The sequence below is a fragment of the Pteronotus mesoamericanus genome, unplaced genomic scaffold (genome assembly GCF_021234165.1).
Source record: "Pteronotus mesoamericanus isolate MK-2021 breed Mesoamerican mustached bat unplaced genomic scaffold, CSHL_Meso_final scaffold_31, whole genome shotgun sequence".
Taxonomy (NCBI): Eukaryota; Metazoa; Chordata; class Mammalia; order Chiroptera; family Mormoopidae; genus Pteronotus; species Pteronotus mesoamericanus.
The window spans coordinates 36,565,141-36,585,046 of NW_026555312.1; the positions used below are offsets into that span (position 1 = coordinate 36,565,141).

At 44.1% G+C, this 19,906-nt stretch overlaps 1 protein-coding gene across 5 annotated transcripts in view; it reads left to right on the forward strand.

Moving 5' to 3' along the window:
* The first annotated feature begins 202 nt into the window (after nt 1–202).
* Nucleotides 203–19,906, forward strand: part of SNUPN (snurportin 1) — a 31,999-nt gene continuing 12,295 nt past the window's right edge. Inside the window, exons 1-7 of one of the 5 annotated variants that reach the window (XM_054592044.1) lie at nt 203–322; nt 907–1,045; nt 6,260–6,422; nt 8,904–9,051; nt 15,703–15,807; nt 16,288–16,384; nt 18,167–18,264. In XM_054592044.1, the coding sequence (XP_054448019.1) occupies nt 6,265–6,422; nt 8,904–9,051; nt 15,703–15,807; nt 16,288–16,384; nt 18,167–18,264 (606 nt within the window). In that variant the 5' untranslated portion in view covers nt 203–322; nt 907–1,045; nt 6,260–6,264. The other 4 variants (XM_054592045.1, XM_054592043.1, XM_054592046.1 and 1 more) reach the window with 4 other exon arrangements.

Below are 19,906 nucleotides of genomic sequence, written 5' to 3' on the forward strand. Positions count from 1 at the left end.
TTCTGGGCGGGACCACGTCGGGGTTCCGTCCATGGGCGCAGGCAGCCCAGGCGCTTGAGCTCCCGGGGCGAGGGCTCAGAGCGGCCCAGTCATCGCACACAGTAGATCCCAAGCTGACAAGGATACGGTCAGCCGCTGGGGGCGGAAGTAGCGTCTTGCAGAGGCGGAGCCGCGGCTGGGGGGCCGGAAACTCTGCAGGCGGAGCCGGTGGGCTGGGCCATAGCGGCGGAGGCCGGGGGGCCGGCTTTTCCGGGGCAACTGATTGGCCGGTCCCTGACGTCGGCGGCGGCAACTGGGCGCGTGGAACAGTCACCTCGAACCGGTGAGTTCTGGTTCGAGCCTGGGCCCCACCAGTTCTAGCCGTCCCTCGGTGCAGGCTCTGACTTGTGGCGGCCGGCTCCCCACCCCGGGCTTCCCGAGACCTCCCGCTCAGAGGCGAGGCCAGCAAGGCCCTACCCCCGGCTGCGCTTCCGCTCCTCTGGTCTCCGAGATCTGGCCGGGGAAGGGAGGAATCCTGTAAGGCCAGAACGGCCTCATCCCGCGGGTAAGGCAGTGGCGGGGACAGAAGCTGGAGCGGACAGAAACTCGGCTAGAGATGCCCAGAAGGCCTCAACCCAGGGCTGGGGTTGCGCAGCTGGGACCGCGGCGGACGAGGAGGGGGACGGTGGAGTCCCGCGGGGGGCTGGAGCGCAGGGGTGTGGCCTGGGTGAGTCGGAAACTTGGGAGTTAGTAGGGGGCAGACGCAGCTGGTGGATGGGATCACCCACCTGGGCTAAGGTGAAACCATTGAAGACCTCATCATACGAGGAGCGGGTTCAAAGAGCAGGAGACAGCCAAGAAAAGGACAGGGAACCTCCGCAGTATCCAAAGCTACGATTAAGGATTTTTGTGCTTCTGGCACTGCAGGAACCCACAGCTTTTATTGTGGAAGTGTTCAGACTTACACAGAAGTACAGAAAAATGCAGAAAATATCATACCATTATGGATTCTAACTACTCTGTCACCTAGCCTCGACCACAAATGACTACTCTGGTTGCATTACAGGTGTGTTAAGCCTCAAATTAACAGTGATAATATGTTAATTTCAGTGGGTTACGTTTTGCAAGATGAAAAGAGTTCTGGAAATTGATTACACAAAAATGTAAATGTACTTAACACTATTAAACTGTACACTTAAAATGATTAAAATGGATTTTGTTTTGGTTTGCTAGGGTACAATGGTAAATTTTATGTCGTGAGTTTTTAACCAATTTTTTTTTAGCTCTTTCCCCTTTTTCCCTTTTTATTGATTTTATTGGGGTGCCACCGTTAACAAAATTATACAGGTTTCAGGTGCACAATTCCACAGTACATCATCTGTACACTGTATGGTTTCTTCACCACCCCAAGTTTGATTTCATCACCATTTATCCCCCCCCAACCCCCCCCATCTCTTCTGCAGTCTCCACACTGTTGTCAGTGTCTGTGAGTTTTGTTTCTCTTTTTTCTTCAATCCCTTCACCCCCTCAGCCAGCACCTCCTGACTCCTCAGCTGTCAGCCTGCTCTCTACAAGTCTGCCTCTATTTTGTTCATCAGTATATTTTGTTCATTAGATTCCATGTGTGAGTGAAATCATGATACTTGCCTTTCTCTGATTGGCTTACTCCACGTAGCATAATGCTTTCCAGGTCCATCCATGCTGTCCCAAAGGGTAAGTTTTCCTTCTTTTTACAGTTGAGTAGTGTTCTTTCAAATAAAAAAAACCTAAGGCTGCAAATTAAGAAAAAATATCTGGCTTCAAGTGTGCAATGGAAAGTAAGTCATTGCCAAGTAGAGGCCCATGAAGTTGTATTTTTTACTATAGAGGCTCTGGAATGAACTTGTTAGTTTCAGTGCTCTGACCAGTGGGACCTGGCCTGAGGTGGACTTTAGGCACTGTGGTGCCCGCGAGAACTGAAGGGTTAAGCCAGTCCAGCTGTGTGAATCAGATTTCTCTCAAATGTTTCTATTTTCTTGCCTTCTGAGGCATACCTTTAACCTGTTAGGTTAAATTGCCACCTCATACCTTTATTCAAAGGAGAGTGAATGAAGTGTGAATTCACCTCTTTCACTTTAATACTTTAGGATCTACTTGGGTAGTCTCTCTCCAATGTGACATCTGCTCTCTGTCCTCCCAAATGTACTGCGTATCAGTCCTTCACATTTTTTTAAAAATCCATGCTAGAGGACATGGTTATTGATTTTTAGAGAGGGGAAGGGAGAAAGAGAGAGGGAGAGAAACATCGATTGGTTGGTTCTCATCTGCACCCCAGCCTGGGACTGAACCTGCATCCTAGGTATGTGCCCTGACTAGCAATGGAACCCTCAAACTTCCAGTTTATGGGAAGACACTCCAACTGAGCCACACTGGCCAGGCCAGGGCCTGTCCTTCACATTTCTAAAGCATGTAGTATTAGCCTGTAGCTAACCTTCCACATTCTAGCTATCATGTTTTTCTTTTTTTAGTTACCATTTTTTCTTTATATATATATATAATTGATTATGCTATTACATTTGTCCCATTTTTTTTCTCCCCTTTATTCCCCTCTGCCCTGCACTGCCCATCCCAGTGTTACGGAAAGCCAGACTCAAGACACGATTCAGGGAACGGAGTAAGCCTTTATTCACACGCGCGGGCTCAGAGGAGGCAGTCTCCAAATTCTGAGCCCCGAATCGGGGTTAGATAGGGGTTTATAAGCCCTAGCATTCCGGTGGGAAACGGATGGGCTTCCCAGGTGGGGGAAGGGATTAGCATTCAGGTGGGAGATTGATGAGATTGATGTGCTACCCAGGCGGGGGAAGGGCTGTGAAAACGGGCTACAGGAACAGATAAGCAATGATTAACAGTTAACCTGGGAGGGGTCTCTGGCTAGGCTGTTCCTCTTAAATCATCTTGCCCTTATCACCAGCAGCATTGCCTCTCTCCCTTAGGTCATGTCCTACATATAAGGTCTTCAACTTCTCCATTTCCTATACTATTCTTAACCTCCCCATCTATTTTGTACCTATTATTTATGCTTCTTATTCCTTGTACCTTTTCCCCCATTCTCCCTTCTCCCCATCCCCTCTGATCTCCATTTCTGTGACTGTTCCTGTTCCAGTTGTTTGCTTAGTTTGTTTTTGTTTTTGTTTTTTTTAGATTCAGGTTTTGATAGTTGTGAGTTTGTTGTTATTTTGCTATTCATAGTTTTTGAACTTTTTCTTAGATAAGTCCCTTTAACATTTTATATAATAAGGGCTTGGTTGTTGGGGGCTGCTTTGGGTGGTATCAGGGACTGTAGTCCCACACAAGCAGGGGCCTGGGAGAGGCTCCATAAGACTTGGCTGGGAAACTGGTAATGCCACTGATAGGCAGGACCCATAATACCTCTGAGGGCCCCCCACCCCCGGGGGAAATCAGGCCTAGAAGTAAATTATACTCCCTGAAGCATGCTTTATTTCTCCCTCAAGATCTGTTAATCTTATACCAGATAACCAGCTCTGGGCTGGGAAGGAAATTTACAAAATTCCCGGACCCTGACCCAGATCCTATCTGGCACCATAATGTTTGCTCATCTCAAACCCAAGCAATTTGGTGTTCCTGCTATTGTTTTCTTTAAACATCACCTACTCTCTGTAAATTTAAGTTGCTGATGTAATTAGATTACCTATACATTCCTGCGTGCGGGGGGGCCCCCCCTCCCCCTTGTAACCCTCTCAATAAAAGCCATTGAGCATGGCTCGGGCACTTTCTCCTTGAGAGAGAATCACCTTCCCCTTTCCTTGACAGGCAAACTGTGTCTGGAATGACTCTTTTCTTTCATCCACGGGAATAGGGGACTTCCCTGGCCGGAGCCTCCTGTACTTGGTGACAATGAACTCCCTTAACTTTACCTTATCTGGGAATCACTGTATCTGCCCTTCCATTCTAAGTGGTAGCTTTGTTGGATAGAGTAATCTTGGATGTAGGTCCTTGCCTTTCATGACTTTGAATACTTCTTGCCAGCCCCTTCTTGCCTCAAGGTTTCTTCTGAGAAATCAACTGATAGTCTTATGGAAACTCCTTTATAGGTAACTGTCTCCTTTTCTCTTGCTGCTGTTAAGATTCTCTCCTTATCTTTAATCATGGGTAATGGAATTATGATGTGCCGTGGTATGTGCTTCCATGGGTCCAACTTCTTTGGGATTCCCCGAGCTTCCTGGATCTCCTGGAAGTATTTCCTTGACCAGATTAGGGAAGTTCTCCTTCATTATTTTTTCAAGTAGGTTTTCAGTTTCTTGCTCTTCCTCTTCTCCTTCCGGCACCCCTATGATTCCAATGTTGGATTGTTTAAAGTTGTCCCAGAGGTTCCTAAGCTTCTTTTTTTTTTTTAATTCTTGTTTCTTCATTCTGTTCTGGTTGAATGTTTATCTCTTCCTTCTGTTCCCAATCTTGATTTGAGTCCTAGTTTCCTTCCCTTTACTGTTGTTTCCTGGTATATTTTTCTTTCTTTAACTTTGCATAGCCTTCACTTTCTCCTCCATTTTGTGACCATACTCAACCATTTCTGTGAACATCCTCATTACCAGTGTTTTGAACTGTGCATCTGATAGGTTGGCTATCTCTTTGTTGCTTAGTTCTATTTTTGGAGCTTTGATTTATTCTTTAAATAATTTGTTTTATTCCTTAATATATTTTACACACAATGCACATGCTTTTATTTATTTTTTAAAGATGTTTTTATTTTTAGGGGAGGGAGGGAGACAGGGAGAGAAACATCAATGTACGGTTGCATTTCGTGCACCCCCTGCTGGGGACCTGGCCTGCAACCCAGGCCTGTGCCCTACACTGGGAATCGCACTGGCGACCCTTTGGTTCGTACATTAGCACTCAGTCCACTGAGCAACAGCAGCTAGGGCTGATCTGGTCTTTCATTTGGGCCATATTTCTTTGTCTTGGTGTGCCTGTTACATTGGAAGGGGCAGACCTTAGGTATTTGATAGGGTGGGGCAACTCACATTGCTGTGTTGTGACATTGTATGTGGGGATGGGTGTCCAAGAGAGAACAATGCCACTGGCTCTACTCTCAGCTGGTTTTCAGTCACTTCTCCCTGCTGCCCACAAGCAAATTGAGTCCTTCTAGTGCTGAGTCCCAGGTGGGTGGGTTTGTGTACGTTCTAGGACCCTGTGGGTCTCTTCAATGAACTCTCCTATGAGGCTGGGAGTTTATTCTGCTGCCATCACCCCCACAGATTTTTACAGCCAGAGGCTTTGAGGCTTTCTTTTCCCAGGCTGGAACTGTGGATTACGTGGTCTGTTTGTCTCCCCAGTTGTTCCTCCCAGTTTATCCACAAGCAAATGTTGGTTGGCCAGCTGCTACCTTGCCCGCCTGGTCTTCCAGCTGCCACCTTGCTGCATGTCCTTTCCGCCCCAGCTGGCCCTCTCCACCCCTCCTACTGGCCTGGATGGATGTTTCTTCTTTAACTCCTTGATTGTCAGACTTCCATACATTTCCATTTCTTGGCGTTTCTGGTTGTTTTTTGTTTTTAAATTTGTCGTCCTTCTTTTGGTTGTGTGGGGAGGCAAAGTTTATCTACACGTCCATCTTGACTGGAGGTCTCACTTTTTTTAGCTATCATTTTTTAAGTGAGTCCTACATAGGTAGTCCTAAAACCTTTCTTCTGCCCATCTCAAACAAAACAATAAAATGATAAAGTAACTGCTAAGTTTCGGTTTTTGGCTTCTCTTATCTTCCTCCAGGGGCCCCAGAATGAGTATTTTTCCTGGAGCTAAATTTTCTTAATGTCAATTGCAATTTACTAGAGAGTTATACAACCAATTGGATAATATTTGCATCAGAAAGTTATATTAGTTAATAAGTAATGACTATTTAGAACTATTCAGGAAAAAAATGAAGTTCTTGGTCATAGCACTGGTACTCAATGATGGTAAGAAGGAATCACTGATAGGACCCCTCGTGATGGATGGCCAAGAGCAAACATTAGATTCAATCACAGGTGAATTTGCTAAGTGACTAATGATTAAGTTTATATACTCAGAACTATCAGAAGGAACATTATTGAAATATCTGCAGGAAATAATGTAACTGCTCATCTGCAACTCATTTAGACTTTAACTTTCATTTTTCCCATGGAAACAGTTACAATTTTGGATTAAGGGAGGTTTTTTAGGAATGTAGCCATCATGTCACATTGTAACAATCTGTACATAGGAGATAAAGTGAAATGAATGAACCATTTTCTTATGTTTTCCTTTGTAGGGAAAATGGAAGAGCTGAGTCAAGCCCTGGCTAGCAGCTTTTCTGTGTCTCAAGATCTGAATAGCACAGCTGCCCCACACCCCCGCCTGTCCCAGTACAAGTCCAAGTACAGTACCTTGGAGCAGAGTGAGCGGCGCCTTCGGTTATTGGAACTGCAGAAATTGTAAGGGATGCCTTAACTTCCTGGCTTTTTCCTCTAGGCTGGGCATTGTGAACCATTCAGGAGGCTATAGGCTTGCCTCTACAGAGCCATCTTCAAAATAGACCCTTTATAAGTTGATCGTCTTGCCCACAAGGTTGGGAGCAGTAAATCCTGGCAGAAGTAGATGTCCTTTGCACCCAGAGCTAAGGAAAAGATGAGGAAGTTTGAAAGTAAAAGTTCAGTTATTTGGGTAATTTTTTCTTTCTTTTCCTGGCAGCTGTACTGCACTTTGTAATTTATGGATTTGTGAAAGTCACATCCAGACTTCCACTCCCCACATTCCCTGTGTAGCTTCTCCCACATTCTGAATCCTAGCAATGGTGTGGTCTTCCTGTCTGCCTGCAGTCCAGATGTTTCTGTGGAGCTCTTGGGAGTTCCAGACAAATAATTCTACAGGGAGCCTGAGGACATGTCTTCCGTACGTGTAATTCTCAGTGCCAAGATGAGCACACAGGGAAAGAGAGCAGGATAAGAATGTTTGAGGTTGGTCTGCTCTGAATGGAGGGCCTGTCCTTTAATTCTCAGAGCAACATGAGCCTCTTCTAGGTAATAATAAGGAGTTGAAAATCAAGAGCAGCTATTCACAGCTGTACAGTTTCTATACCATCTGCAGCTGCCCAGTGCTGCATCCCTGGGTGTCTTTAGCAGAAATGGTTTCTGTGGCCTCTGGGCTGCTTGCAGGTTACATTCTTAGATCACCCCCACCACCTGTTTTAACAAAAATTATAATTTATGTAATTTGAATTTTGAACTATGAATACATATAATGAATTTTATGTGTTGCAAAATAATTAGTGAAAAGTATTCCTCCTAATTCTGACACCAGCTATCCAACTCCTCTGCCATGTTACTAGTTTCTTATGTATCCTTGCAAAGATATTCTCTGCTATATGAACAAGCATGTGGTGACGTTTTCTTTTTTAAACAGAAGTAGAGTGTATGGTACACTGTTCTGCACATTGATTTAACAGTGGTATTTTGCAGAGGTTCTGTATCAGTTCATAAAGTGCCAGGTATTCTATTGAATGGACAGTTCTGATATAATTGAAGCAGTCCCTTACTCACAGGCATGTGGGTAGTTTCCTCCTGTAATGCCTAAGAGAATGCTCAGGAAATAACCACACAGAAATTCACCTTTTGCACATGCACAAGGACACAGATGTCCCTTATTCTTGAAACAAAAGACTATTGTTCTTATATATGCTCTCTGGTGTACACCTATGTGTGCATAAACATGTGTGTGTTTGAGAAGAAACCAGCTGAGTTGGTCTCACTCTCTCAGTACTTGATCTCTTGGCCTTAGCATTGAGGAAACCAAGCTTAGAAAGTTATGTGGTATCTACACATCACTTGGGAACAGTTAGGTTTCCACAGGTTGTTTTTCTTCTCTTTTCCTAAACTTTCTACAATATGTTTTTTTATTTTTTTTAATTTTATTTTTTGTTAAGAGAGGGGAAGGTAGGGAGAAAAAGGGGGAGAAACATTGATGTGAAAGAGAAACATCCATCTGTTGCCTCTTGCACATGCCCCAACCGGGGACTGGGCCGGCAACCCAGGCGTGTGCTCTGAGAGGGAATCGAACTGGCGACCTTTTGCTTTGTGGGACGATGCTCAACCAACTGAGCCACACCAGATGGGACCAATATGTAGTGTTTTCAAAAGAGAAAGATAACAATAAAGGGAAACAAATAAGTAAAAGATATTAAATTGTAAACTAAGTGGTCTTTTTCTAAAGTTAAACAGGAACTGGAGGAAGGCCTGGCTGCTTCTCAGAGAACTATAAAGCGGAAGGCCACAGAAACTGCCCTTGTTTTAAGATTCTCACTGCATCTTAGTAATGCCTCTCTTCAGTCCCTGGGGCCTTTGGACTAGGTATCTGCCAGACAGAGAAGTGTCAGCTCTTACCTGGAGTTGAGGTACGAGTGGGTCAGCCTTTCTAGCTAGTCACCCTTGAAAGTTCCTGTAAATATTTTACTTTGCTCATTCTTAGGAAACTCTGAGGAAGGTTGTGTGTGTTTAGCGTGGGTGTCCTACTTAGGATTTGTGAGGAGGTGGTCCCTGGTTTAGCTTTGTAGAGGAAATTCTGTCATCTCTTACTCCCATCAGAATCCCCAAATTGCTCCTGAATTTAGAGCCTCTAAATTTACTCTATCTGTCACATTGTAGAGTGTCTTTCTACAAGACATAAAGGTCTGTCTGTATGCCCTTTCTTTTTCTTTTTTTACAAAAAGACTTTAGAGAGGGGAAAGGAGAGAGAGAAAAGCATGATGTGTGAGAGAACCATCAACCAGTTGCTCCTCACACACCCCATCTGGGGACCTGGCCTACAACTCAGGCACGTGCCCGGACCGGGAATCGAACTGGCAACCCTTCGGTTTGCAGGCCGGTGCTCAGTCCACCGAGCCACATCATCCAGGGCATGTATGCCTTTTCTTTCTCTAGCAAGCGGCTCGATTATGTGAACCATGCCAGAAGACTGGCTGAAGATGACTGGGCAGGGATGGAAAGTGAGGAAGAAGAACAAAAGAAAGATGATGAAGAAATGGACGTTGACATTGCTAAGAAGTTACCAAAACGCTATGCTAATCAAGTGAGTATTCCAGAGAAGATTAGGCCCAGCTAGTCCCACTCTCTTTACTAAGCAGTCAGACCCCACTGAAATAACCATTGCCATAAAGGTAGGAGGAGGAGGCAGGAAAAAGGAATGAGAATTGCAAAGAAAATGCTAATGTTTAGAAAGTTTACAGATGAAGAGAAGAGATGGTTTACAGTGCCATGTGCCAACCAGGGATCACTGATGAAAACTGAATAGTGGACTTGGGAACCATTACCCCAGGCTTGCTTCTGACTAATGGACTCCATGTACTGTCACTTCTTTAATAGTCATTCCTAGCTGTTCTGGATTGGACCTTCCCAGCCCAGCACACCTCCCAGATGATAGCATTTTCCAAACAGTGAACTAAGATGTCAGTATTGGATCTTCACATTCAAATAGAGGAAGATGGAAAGTAGAACTGCCTTTGAATATAAGGAGCTTGAGTAGCCACCCCAGGCCACCCAGTTGGCTTGTGTGGGGCTGAGACCATGAAATAACAGATCACTGTAACAAACTTAACTAAGTGCCCTGTTGGTTCAAGAGAGGAAACCAGTGTGGCCTGTGGTGCCGTAGGGGAAGCAGGCATGGTGACTGTCCAGTGCTCTAGGCAGTCTAGGTATTCTAGAAGGCATGGTAAGGGACCTAGTGGGGGCAGGGATCTATGCTGCTATTGTATGCTTCTTTCTGTAACCTAAGTGTCTTGTCACCTGAGAATCCTCTCCCACCTTTAGAATGTGGTTCCTGAGTGCATGCACTCCCATCTTCTCTGCTCCAAATACAGCACAGATAACACCCTCTATGGCAGTGTTAAGTGAGGCTAGGCTGTGGGGAAGGTAGACATGGGTCAGAAATAACCTCTGTACTTCTGGAATAAGTGTAGATTATGGTTTTTGCTATAAGAAAGTGAGATTAACTTCCAATAGACAAGGAAGCAGGATTGTGAAATCAGGATAAAGTTAATAAACAAGGAACCAGCTTTGAAGCATGGGTAGGACATCGATAGGCAGAGGTACAGGGCGTTCCAGGTAGTAGGAATGGACTGAGCAAGAGCTCATAGGTGGGAGAGGAGTAAATGGTATGTTCAGGAGCAGTGAGAATGGGATGGCATAGAGTGGAGGGAAGATACTATAGAAATATATGCAGGAGTTTCAACTGTGTTTTAGATTGTGGGGGCACCACTGAGGATTTTTGAGCCAGGGACAGAGTTGGACTTCATGTGATGACACTCACATTAATGTGTTGAAGTGTCTGGAAGAGCAATAGGGAGCTTAGGTTTTCTAAAATGGTCTGATGATGTACAGAGCAGATGGGAGGGAAATGAGGTTATGAGTATGAGAAATGTGAAAATGTTGCCAAAAAGAATGGAGAGAATTTAGCAGTGGGTTGAAGAGGCACTATGAGAAGTGATTAAGGGTTTAAACTTTGACCTGACCTCAAAGCCAGGCTCTTTGTTGACCTTGAGCAAGTTACTTAGCCACTCTAATAAGTCTCTTGGGTTTCTTATTTATAAAACGGTACCTGACTCATAGGATTGTTCGAAAGATTAAATGAGATAGAGTAACATAAATACCCCATGAGTATTAGCTGCTACTACTATTTTTTAACAGCCATAGTGAGTTATAATTCACCTACCATACAATTCACACATTTACAGTGTACAGTCCAGTGTTTTTTAGTATATTCATAGGACTGTGCAGCCATCACGACTACTCCAGACCATTTTCATCTTCCCAAAAGTAACCTCATACTCAATTCGCAGTCCATCTCCATTTCTGCTTTCCCCCAGCTCCTAGCAATCACTAATCTCCTTTCTCTTTCTATGGATTTACCTATTTTGGACATTTTATGTAATTGGAATCATATAAGATGTGTCCTTTTGCATTTGGCTATTCACTCAGCATAAGGTTTTCAAAGTGCATCTGTGTTAAAGCATGTGTTCATTCATTAGCTTTTTTTTTTTTTTTTAAGATTTATTTCTTTATTTTCTTATTTATTTATTATTTATTAGAGAGGGGAAGAGAAGGAGAAAGAGGGAGAGAAACATCAACGTGTGTTGCATTTTGTGTGCCTCCTGCTGGGACCTGGCCTGCAACCCAGGCATGTGCCCTACACTGGGAATTGAACCCGTGACCCTTTGGTTCTCAGGCTGACACTCAGTCCACTGAGCCACACCAGCCAGGGCCATTCATTTTTTTATAATCACATTTTGTTTATCCATTCATCAGTTGATGGCCATTTGAGTTGTTGCCACCTTTTGGCTATTATAGCCTGCTACAAACGTTCCTTTACAAGTTTTTGTGTGGTCATATTTTCATTTCTTTTGAGTATATACCTGGCAGTGGAATTACTCAGACATATGGTAACTATGCTAAATCTTTTGAAGACTGCCAGGCTATTTTCCAAAGTGACTGCACCATTTTATATTCTCACCAGTGGTATATTAGAGTTCCAGTTTTTCCACATATTTGTCAATACTTTTGTCTGTCTTTTTAAGTATAGGCATCCTAGTGAATGTGAAGTAGTATCTCATGATTTTGGATTGCATTTCCCTAATGTCTAAAGATATTTAGCATCTTTTCATGTGCTTATTAGCCACTTCTATATTTTTTTTTGGAAAAATGTCTATCTTGTGCCCATTTTTAAATTGCATTATTTGTCTTTTATTATTGAATTGTAAGAGTTCTTTATTCTAGAATCAAGTCTCTTATCAGATAAGTGATTTACAAGTATTTTCTCCTATGCTTTGGGTTGTCTTTTCGCTTTCTTTTCTTTTTTTTAATGTGACTTCTTAATTTCCCTTTCTCATGTAGTCTCTATCAAAAATGTGCCCTGGCAGAAGAAACACTACTAAAAGCAACAGGGCAGACAGAATGTGATCATGGGTCTCACTGGACCAGATGCTAAAGTGTGAATCCATCTTTCTCCTGGGTCTGAGGGTTCAGACTCCTGTTTCTATGCACTGTGTACCACCCGTCTTAGGGTTTTAGACATCAAATATGTTTACCATGGCTTTTCTTTTGCCAATATTTGCATATGTGAAGTTGAGCTCTGCAATTTGTTTTTTTCTTCACATGAGGACATTTTTTTTCATTGCCTTTTTTTTAGAGAGAGAAGAATGGAGAGAGAGAAACATCGATTGGTTGTCTTTTTTGCATGCACCAGAGATCATTTACACCTGTACCAGGTGTGCAGGACTAGACCTGCAACTTAGGTATGTGCCCTGACTGGGAATCGAATCTCCAGTGCTTCGGTTACAGGACAGTGCTCCAACCAACTGAGCCACACTGGCCAGGGCAAGCTCCTCCTACGTTTAAGAGGCCATGTTCAGACCTTTGTCCACTTGATGGTATATTTAACTTCATGTTTAGATGGTGGTCCAATTCAGCATTTTTATTATGCCACCGCACTTGCAGTGTTCAAGCTGTAAACATTTTTTCATCTTTCACACTATTTTTCTAGAAAATGCTGAGGCCTGACATGACAGGAAGTTGTGTGCTCTTGGTCATAGAGTAAGTAAAGGATTTCAAGACCATTCGAGGCTCACTCTGGGCCTCTCCTTGCCTGGCAGTCTTTTTTTCAGTCTGGCCCCTGGTCACAGTGGCCTGTTTCTGGCAGCTAACCTTTATTACTGAGGTGAACGGCCATCTCTTTGGCTTGGCAATTGCTGAGTCACACTGCGAGGAGCACCTATGTGGGCCTTTCCCCCATTCTAAGCTACACGCTCCCAGCAGGGGTGTTACATCATACCAGAGGTCCTGGCAGGAGCATGTTACACCTGCCTTATGACATGATTATCACTTTCTTAACACACAGTTACTTCCTTGGAATTAGTTTCTTAATGACACCTATGGCAAAGTCCTATTTTTGATACAAGTTAAGTACAGTTTTAAAAACCTGAAAATAGCCTTGGCCTGTGTGGTTCAGTTGGTTGGAGCATCGTCCAGTAACTGAGGCCTGTAACTGAGGGGACATGGTTTGATTTCTTTTCAGGGCACATACCTGGATTGCGAGTTTAGTCCCTGGCCTGGGAGCGTACGGGAAGCGACTGATGGATGCTTCTCTCTCACATCAGTGTTTTTCTCTCTTTCCCTCTCTCCCATTCTTTCTCTCTAAAAGCAGTGAAAAAAAAAAAAAATGTCCTCGGGTGAGGATAAAAAATTAAAATAAATAATAAAAACCTGAAAATAACAGAAAAGTGGCAGGAAGTAGGCTAGACATAGAGGTGACGGCTGTCCCAGCCTATGAGAGGCAGTTTGTGGCTGAGGTGTTAGGAAAATGGGACTTCTCACATAAGCTGGCTCTACCCTACTAGGATCCCTGGACAGGATGAGACCCCTCAGTGTCTCTAAGGCCCAGAATGCAGATCTCCACTTTCTAAGTGGGAAACAAACTTGACACGTGTGTTAAAAGGTACTTGCTGAATACTTCGGGTATAGATAGAGTGCCTTGGTTTCTATTTCTGTGAATGGACCCGCCTAGCCACTTAGTAACTAACTCTGGTGGCGGACGAGGTTGTCGAGTAGTGGGGGCTGGTTGCCTGACAACACTCCTTGTCACCTCTGAAAGCAGCAACATTCTTCACTCACCCAACACTTGCTCATTCAGGCTAACTCCAGGTTGTTCACCAGATGTTGGCTCCTTTTCCCGTCCTAGGAATGAGTTGTGTGTCCAAGCCTGCTTCTGAAATCAGTTCTCATGTGCGTAGTTTGGGGAAGGGAGGGAACCTTGAATTTTGTCTCAGCAAGGAAACTGCCTGCAGAAGGGACTTAGTTGTACTGCAGAGAGTGAGGTTGGGGGCTCCCCACCTTTGGGCCATGGCTGGCCATAACATCTGCCGGCTCCGGGGTAACTGAGCTGGGTGGAGCCTCTGCCCAAACCTGGCCCTGGAGGCCTTGGATCAACTGTCCAGTTTCTGTCCTCTTCCTGAGCAGAGTATCTTATGTGACAAAAAGAAAAAATCAGAGAATTTTATGAATTCTGTGCAAGTAAACTTAATCTTAAGAATCATTTAAATTTTCTCTTGCTGTTGGGTGACTCCTGGGTCCTTCCATCCTCTGGTCATTGGAAGTGCTGCAAGTAGATGAACTTCTGGAGAGGGAACTTCTTGCACAGCGAACTCTCCATCTTGGTGTCACACCACTGGGTTCTTTTCACTTTCTTGATGGCTTTGTTGGCAACACAGATGTCTTAAATTATGTGTAGTCTAACTCATTTATTGTTTGTTTTGTTGCTTGTATATTTAGTGTTGTATTTACCACTCCTTTATAAGGAAGTGTTGACTGTGCCTTGGGTTTAAGATTCAGTAGCAAGAGATAGTGGTGATGCAGTTAACAGGGCTACAGAATGCAGAAGGGGAAGTGGTGGATATTTCAGGGTTGGGAAGTACTTGGGCAACAGAAGGCAATGAATTTAGCTTTGGATATACTGAGTTCAAGCTACAGAGAGGACAAACAGAAATATATCAAATAGCCAGCTGGAAATATCTGTCTGGAGGGAAGAGGAAGGAAATCTGGATGTGAAAAAGAAGGCAATTGGGAGGCATCCTCTTAGAATGAAGAGTGAAGCTACAGTAGATGAGACCCACCCCCAAGGGGGCAGCCTCTAAGAGAAAAGCAAAGGTGGGCCTAAAACAGCCTCCTGAAGATTATCTGCATGTTTTGGGGAAGTGTGTGGAGGAATATTTGGAGGAAAAATAATAGTACTGTGTCACAGGGACAAGGGAACATATGTCAAGGATGAGGATGTAACTGTCAACATCACAGGGGGAGTGGAAGCAGGAGTTTAAGGTGGTGAGGGAAGAGATACTTGATGGCAAGGAGGTTAGTTATGGCCTTTAGTAGGACTTGTGGGTTAGCAGATTTGGACTGAGTAGCGGCAGGCAGGAAGGCAGCAACAATAGTTTAAAAAAAGCAGAAAGTGGAGTAGCTCAACAACAATGCATGGTGATAAAAGGTTTTTATTTTTGTTTTGTTTTTAAAGCATAGGGGTTAAATAGTTTGTGGGCTAAGGGGAAGGAGAGAGGAAAGATTCAGTGGGAGGGATTAATTGATAGGCCTAAGTTTATATAGATGAACGGGAATACAGGAATAAGAGTGATGAGTGGAAGTTAATCTTTTCAAGTCCATTTCACCACAGCCAACCCCCACCCCCTTTTTGAGGCAGATTTCCTAACATCCCTTAATGTAGCATTTGTGCCATTATAGTTTGGGAAATAAGGATCTATTTTAAGAGCATTTCAAGGTCAAGGACCTTATACATCTCTGAGGTATAGTCCTTAGAACATAATTATGGTAATAATTAAATGGTCAAATTATGGTAGGTGGGTGGACAGATTAAGATAGGAATAGGGCTCCATCACGTGGACACAGAGGGTGAGGTAGTAAGAATGGGTATGCATTTGGGTAATGAAGGTGAGAAATTCAAGTTCACAGTGAATGGTCTCCATCCCATCAGTAGAGCAGGAGACGAGTTGAAAGCTAAGACCAAATAGGGTGGCGTTTCCACTGTCAGTCTTTTCTGCCCTCATTCATTAACTCGTATTTTCATTATAGAAGGAGGATTCTTTGTCATTGTAAACAGTGGAGCAGCACACCCCTCTTGATTTTTTCCCCTGTTGATTTTTTACACCATATTTTGTGTTGCCAGTTGATGCTCTCTGAATGGTTAATTGACGTCCCTTCAGATTTGGGGCAAGAATGGATTGTGGTCGTGTGCCCTATTGGAAAAAGAGCCCTTATCGTGGCCTCCAGGGTGAGTAGCTGCCTCCTTTCTCTACGTCACTATGCCTGGTCTGTAGCAAGAGGGATTCTTTTTTTTTTTTAATCCTCACCTGAGGATATGTTTATTGATTTTAGAGAGAGGAATGGGGGGAGAGAGAGAAACATCAGTGTGAGAGAAACATTGATGGGTTGCTTCCTGTACAAGACCCTACTGGGGATCGAACTGGCAACCTCTAGGTATGTGTCCTGACTGGTGATCAAACCCACAACCTCTTAGTGTATGGGATGATGCTCCAACTAACTGAGCCACCTGGCCAGAATGCAAGAGGAATTCTTTTCACTCCATATTCCTTGTCTGCCACAGCAGCTGTGACTGGCATGAGGAATGAAATCCTTTCCTGCAGGAAGATTTTTTTGAGAGCCATCTTTGGGCTGATGACACCCTGCAGAATGTGGAAGCGCAAGAGTGAGGAGACCTGATGCCTAATGAGAATGTTATCTTTCCAAACAGGGTTCTACTAGTGCCTACACCAAGAGTGGTTACTGTGTCAACACATTTTCTTCGCTACTGCCTGGGGGCAACAGGCGAAACTCAACAACAGCAAAAGGTACCTACATAAAATTGTCTCTTTTTTAAGTTTCATAATTATTAAATGTTATAATCAGTAAAAGATAGTATAAGTTGCTTGGTCAGTTGTTTTAAAAACCAACTTTGAAAGCGTGCCTTTGAAATTGCATAGACACTGTCTTTCCACTGAACTTAGGCCATCTTCTTCACTGTCAGCCCTCCTTCAGCTGCAGAATAGACACAGCCCAGTGAAGCCTGCTGGGCAAAAAAAAAAGCCCTGAATTAAAATCAACATGCCTTTCCCTTGAACCACCTTTAAAAGGTGATAACTGTAGTTGGGGAAAGATCCCTTCAGAATGCTGAGTATAACGTACAGTAAGATGTGGGCTTCCCTACCAAATTCCCTTTTCTCCTTTATTGTTGTCCTAACCTAAGCTTTTTCTTCCCACCTGGACTTACCTGAGGAGACTAATATCATGGAGGTTAAATAACTTGCTCAGGGTCATTCAGCAAGGAAGAGGCAGAGCTGGGCTGAACCCTGCTCTCTTTCCGCCTGCTTAGCTTCTTTGGTGGTTCCTCATGTCCTCCATACTGAGCTCAGACTTCTCTATTGACTTTTAGAGCCCCTCACGTTGGCTTTGGTCTGCCCATACTTGTATATTTTCCCTACTCTTCATGTCCACCATTAGCTCTGTTTATCTGGCTTGCCTCCTTGCTCCCCACATGTACCCACTTTATTCTGGGCCTTTGCTCATGCAACTTCAATACTCTGGCCTGGAATGCCCTCCCTGACTCTGTCCTGTTTTAATTCTTTTATCCCAGAAGACTCTGCTATATCACATGTCTTCCATGAAGCATTTCTTGCTTGCTCCAATCCTTCTTTTTTCCCTGGCATTCCTATTGTTCTCAGTTTGTGCTATATAGTTCATCTTGCTCCCTCTTTTTTTAAAAACATTCTTCCTATCTACTTTTAGAGAAAGGGAAAAGGAGGGAGAAAGAGAGGGAGAGAAACATTGATCAGTTCCTTCCAGTGTACACCCCCGACCAGGGACTGAACGCAAAACCCAGGCTTGTGCCCTGACAGGGAATTGAACTGGCAACCCTTTGCTTTGTGAGATGACACCCAACCGACTGAACCACACTGGTCAGGGCTGCATTATTCACCTCTTGGTTCTTTCCTCTGTGATCATCTTACCTCCTTAACTGTTCTGTAACTTCCTAAAAGGCAGGGATTACTTATAGTTAATATCCCCACAGAACACAGTGCCCAGGATAGGAACTCAAAAATTAGTTGTAGCCCTGATCAGTGTGGCTCATTTGGTTGGACATTGCCCCGCAAAGTAAAGGGTTGCTGGTTTGATTCCCAGTCAGGGCACACTCCTGGGTTGCGGGTTGGGTCTGTGGTTGGGGCCCAAACAAGAGGCAAATGATTGATGTTCCTCTCTCACATCAATGTTTCTCTCCCTCTCTTTCTCCTTCCTTTCCCCTCCCTCGTAAAGTAAATTAGTAAAATCTTGAAGTAGTTGTAAACTTGAGCTTCTCTAAGGTGAGTGAATGTCCCAATTTACCTAAAGTTTAGAATTCCTATCTGGCTTAAGAAGTAAGATCCCTCTTGTCATGTGCTACCCCAGGTCACCCTTCAGCTGTATGATGAAGAATGTACTGTCCACTGAATTCTGATTCCTCAGGGGTGGTGCTTACTGCAAGCACCAAGGATCGTCGGACTCAGTTCCCAAGACCTAATATGGGGCTCCCTGGATTGTGGTATAGGGAACCCTGATTGGAGGGGTACCCTGTAACAACTTTCTGTGTTGTTTCCCAGACTACACCATTCTGGATTGCATTTACAGTGAGGCAAAGCAGACCTACTATGTGCTGGATGTGATGTGCTGGCGGGGACACCCTTTTTATGACTGCCAGGTAAGGATCAATAATCCCCTCATGTTTTTTGTTTTCTCCTGTCCTGGGCAAATGGCTCAGTATATGGGTTCTTGGTATGTAGAGGATGTGGTATATAAAGAATACTATTCAGTGTTTCTCTCAATGTGTTTAAATTACTTTTTTTTTTTTTAATCCTTACCTGAGGACATGCTCACTGATTTTAGAGAGAGGGGAAGGGAAGGAGAGAGTGGGGGAGAGAAACATTGATGTGAAAAATGTCCATCAGTTGCTTCTTGTACACTTTCTGACTGGGACCAAACTTGCAGCCTTGGTATGTGCCCCGACTGAGAATCGAACCTGTGACCTTTCATTTCAGTTTACAGAATGATGTTCCAACCAACTGAGCCATGCCAGCTTGGGCAAATTCGCTTTTTTTTTTTTTTTTTTGGTTTGTTTGTTTTAAAAAGGAACGTAGGAACTAAGGGAAATATAGCACATTCTTTTTTTTAAGATTTTGTTTGTTTTCAGAGAGAGGGAAAGGGAGGGAGAAAGAAAGGGAGAGAAACATTGATGTAGGAGAGAAACTTCAATTAGTTGTTTCTCACACGCCCCCAAGTCAGGGACCTGGCCTGCAACCCAGGTATGTACCCTGACTGGGAATCTAACTGGCAATCTTTCTGATCACAGGCTGGTCCTCAGACCACTAAACCACACTATCGAGGGCAAATTCTTGAGGGGAGGAAAGAGAAACAGAGCAGAGGGTTAGGCTGGGACTTTGTAGGAGCTGCAGCTGCCTTCTGTCCTTTCCAGAGTGTGGGAGGATTGCTCTCAGGGAAGATCTGTGGGTGAAGGGGATGCCTTTGTGCAAGGAAGAGAAGGTGGAGTATAAGACATCACCAGTAGACTCTTGCCACCTCTACTCCTTCACCAAATACATCCTGACCCTGAAAATGGCGGGCCTTTCTGGTATAACACAGAACCTTGAATCTCTAAGGTAATAGCTGTAGGAGGAGATTTTCTAAGAGAGGCCCTAGTATTCTTTCCTCAAGTTTCAACTTCCCTCAATGTTTTTCTCATATCGGTGATTCTTATAAGTGACAATAACAGTCATCATGATGAGGGGAAGTCAGCCCCTCAGGCTCTATTTCTGTTCCCAATAGTCTGCCAGCATTGTCCCACTTTTAGAGTGGTGACTTTTTATGCTCCTTGTCAATTAGTTTATTGTACTGGTTCTCAATGTTAATAGAAATGCAAACAGTCAGGAGTTCCTGTCAAGATGATGGAGTACCTAAGTGCTGTCTGTGCTCATCTCCTCCCATCACCACATCAAAATTGCAACTGAATTGGAGAACCATCTAAATAAAAGCTGAACCTAACTCCTATAGCTAAGGATATACAGAAGAAGCCACACCGAGACTCTTAGGAGGGGGAGAGATGAGGAACAGGCTGGATCCATACCCATGAATTGGAGATATCTCAGCTGCACAGGACCCCCTTAAGAATGAGAAGTCACATCCTCACACTGGTCACCCAAGCCCTGAGCACCAGTGCCAGGAAGAGGAGTCTACATAATACCTGGTCATGAAAATCAGCGGTGATTCCATCCAAACAGGTGAGACAGAAGGCTGTGGGAATACCAGGTGTCCTTTTATAGGGCCCATGCACAGGCTCTCACTCGCAA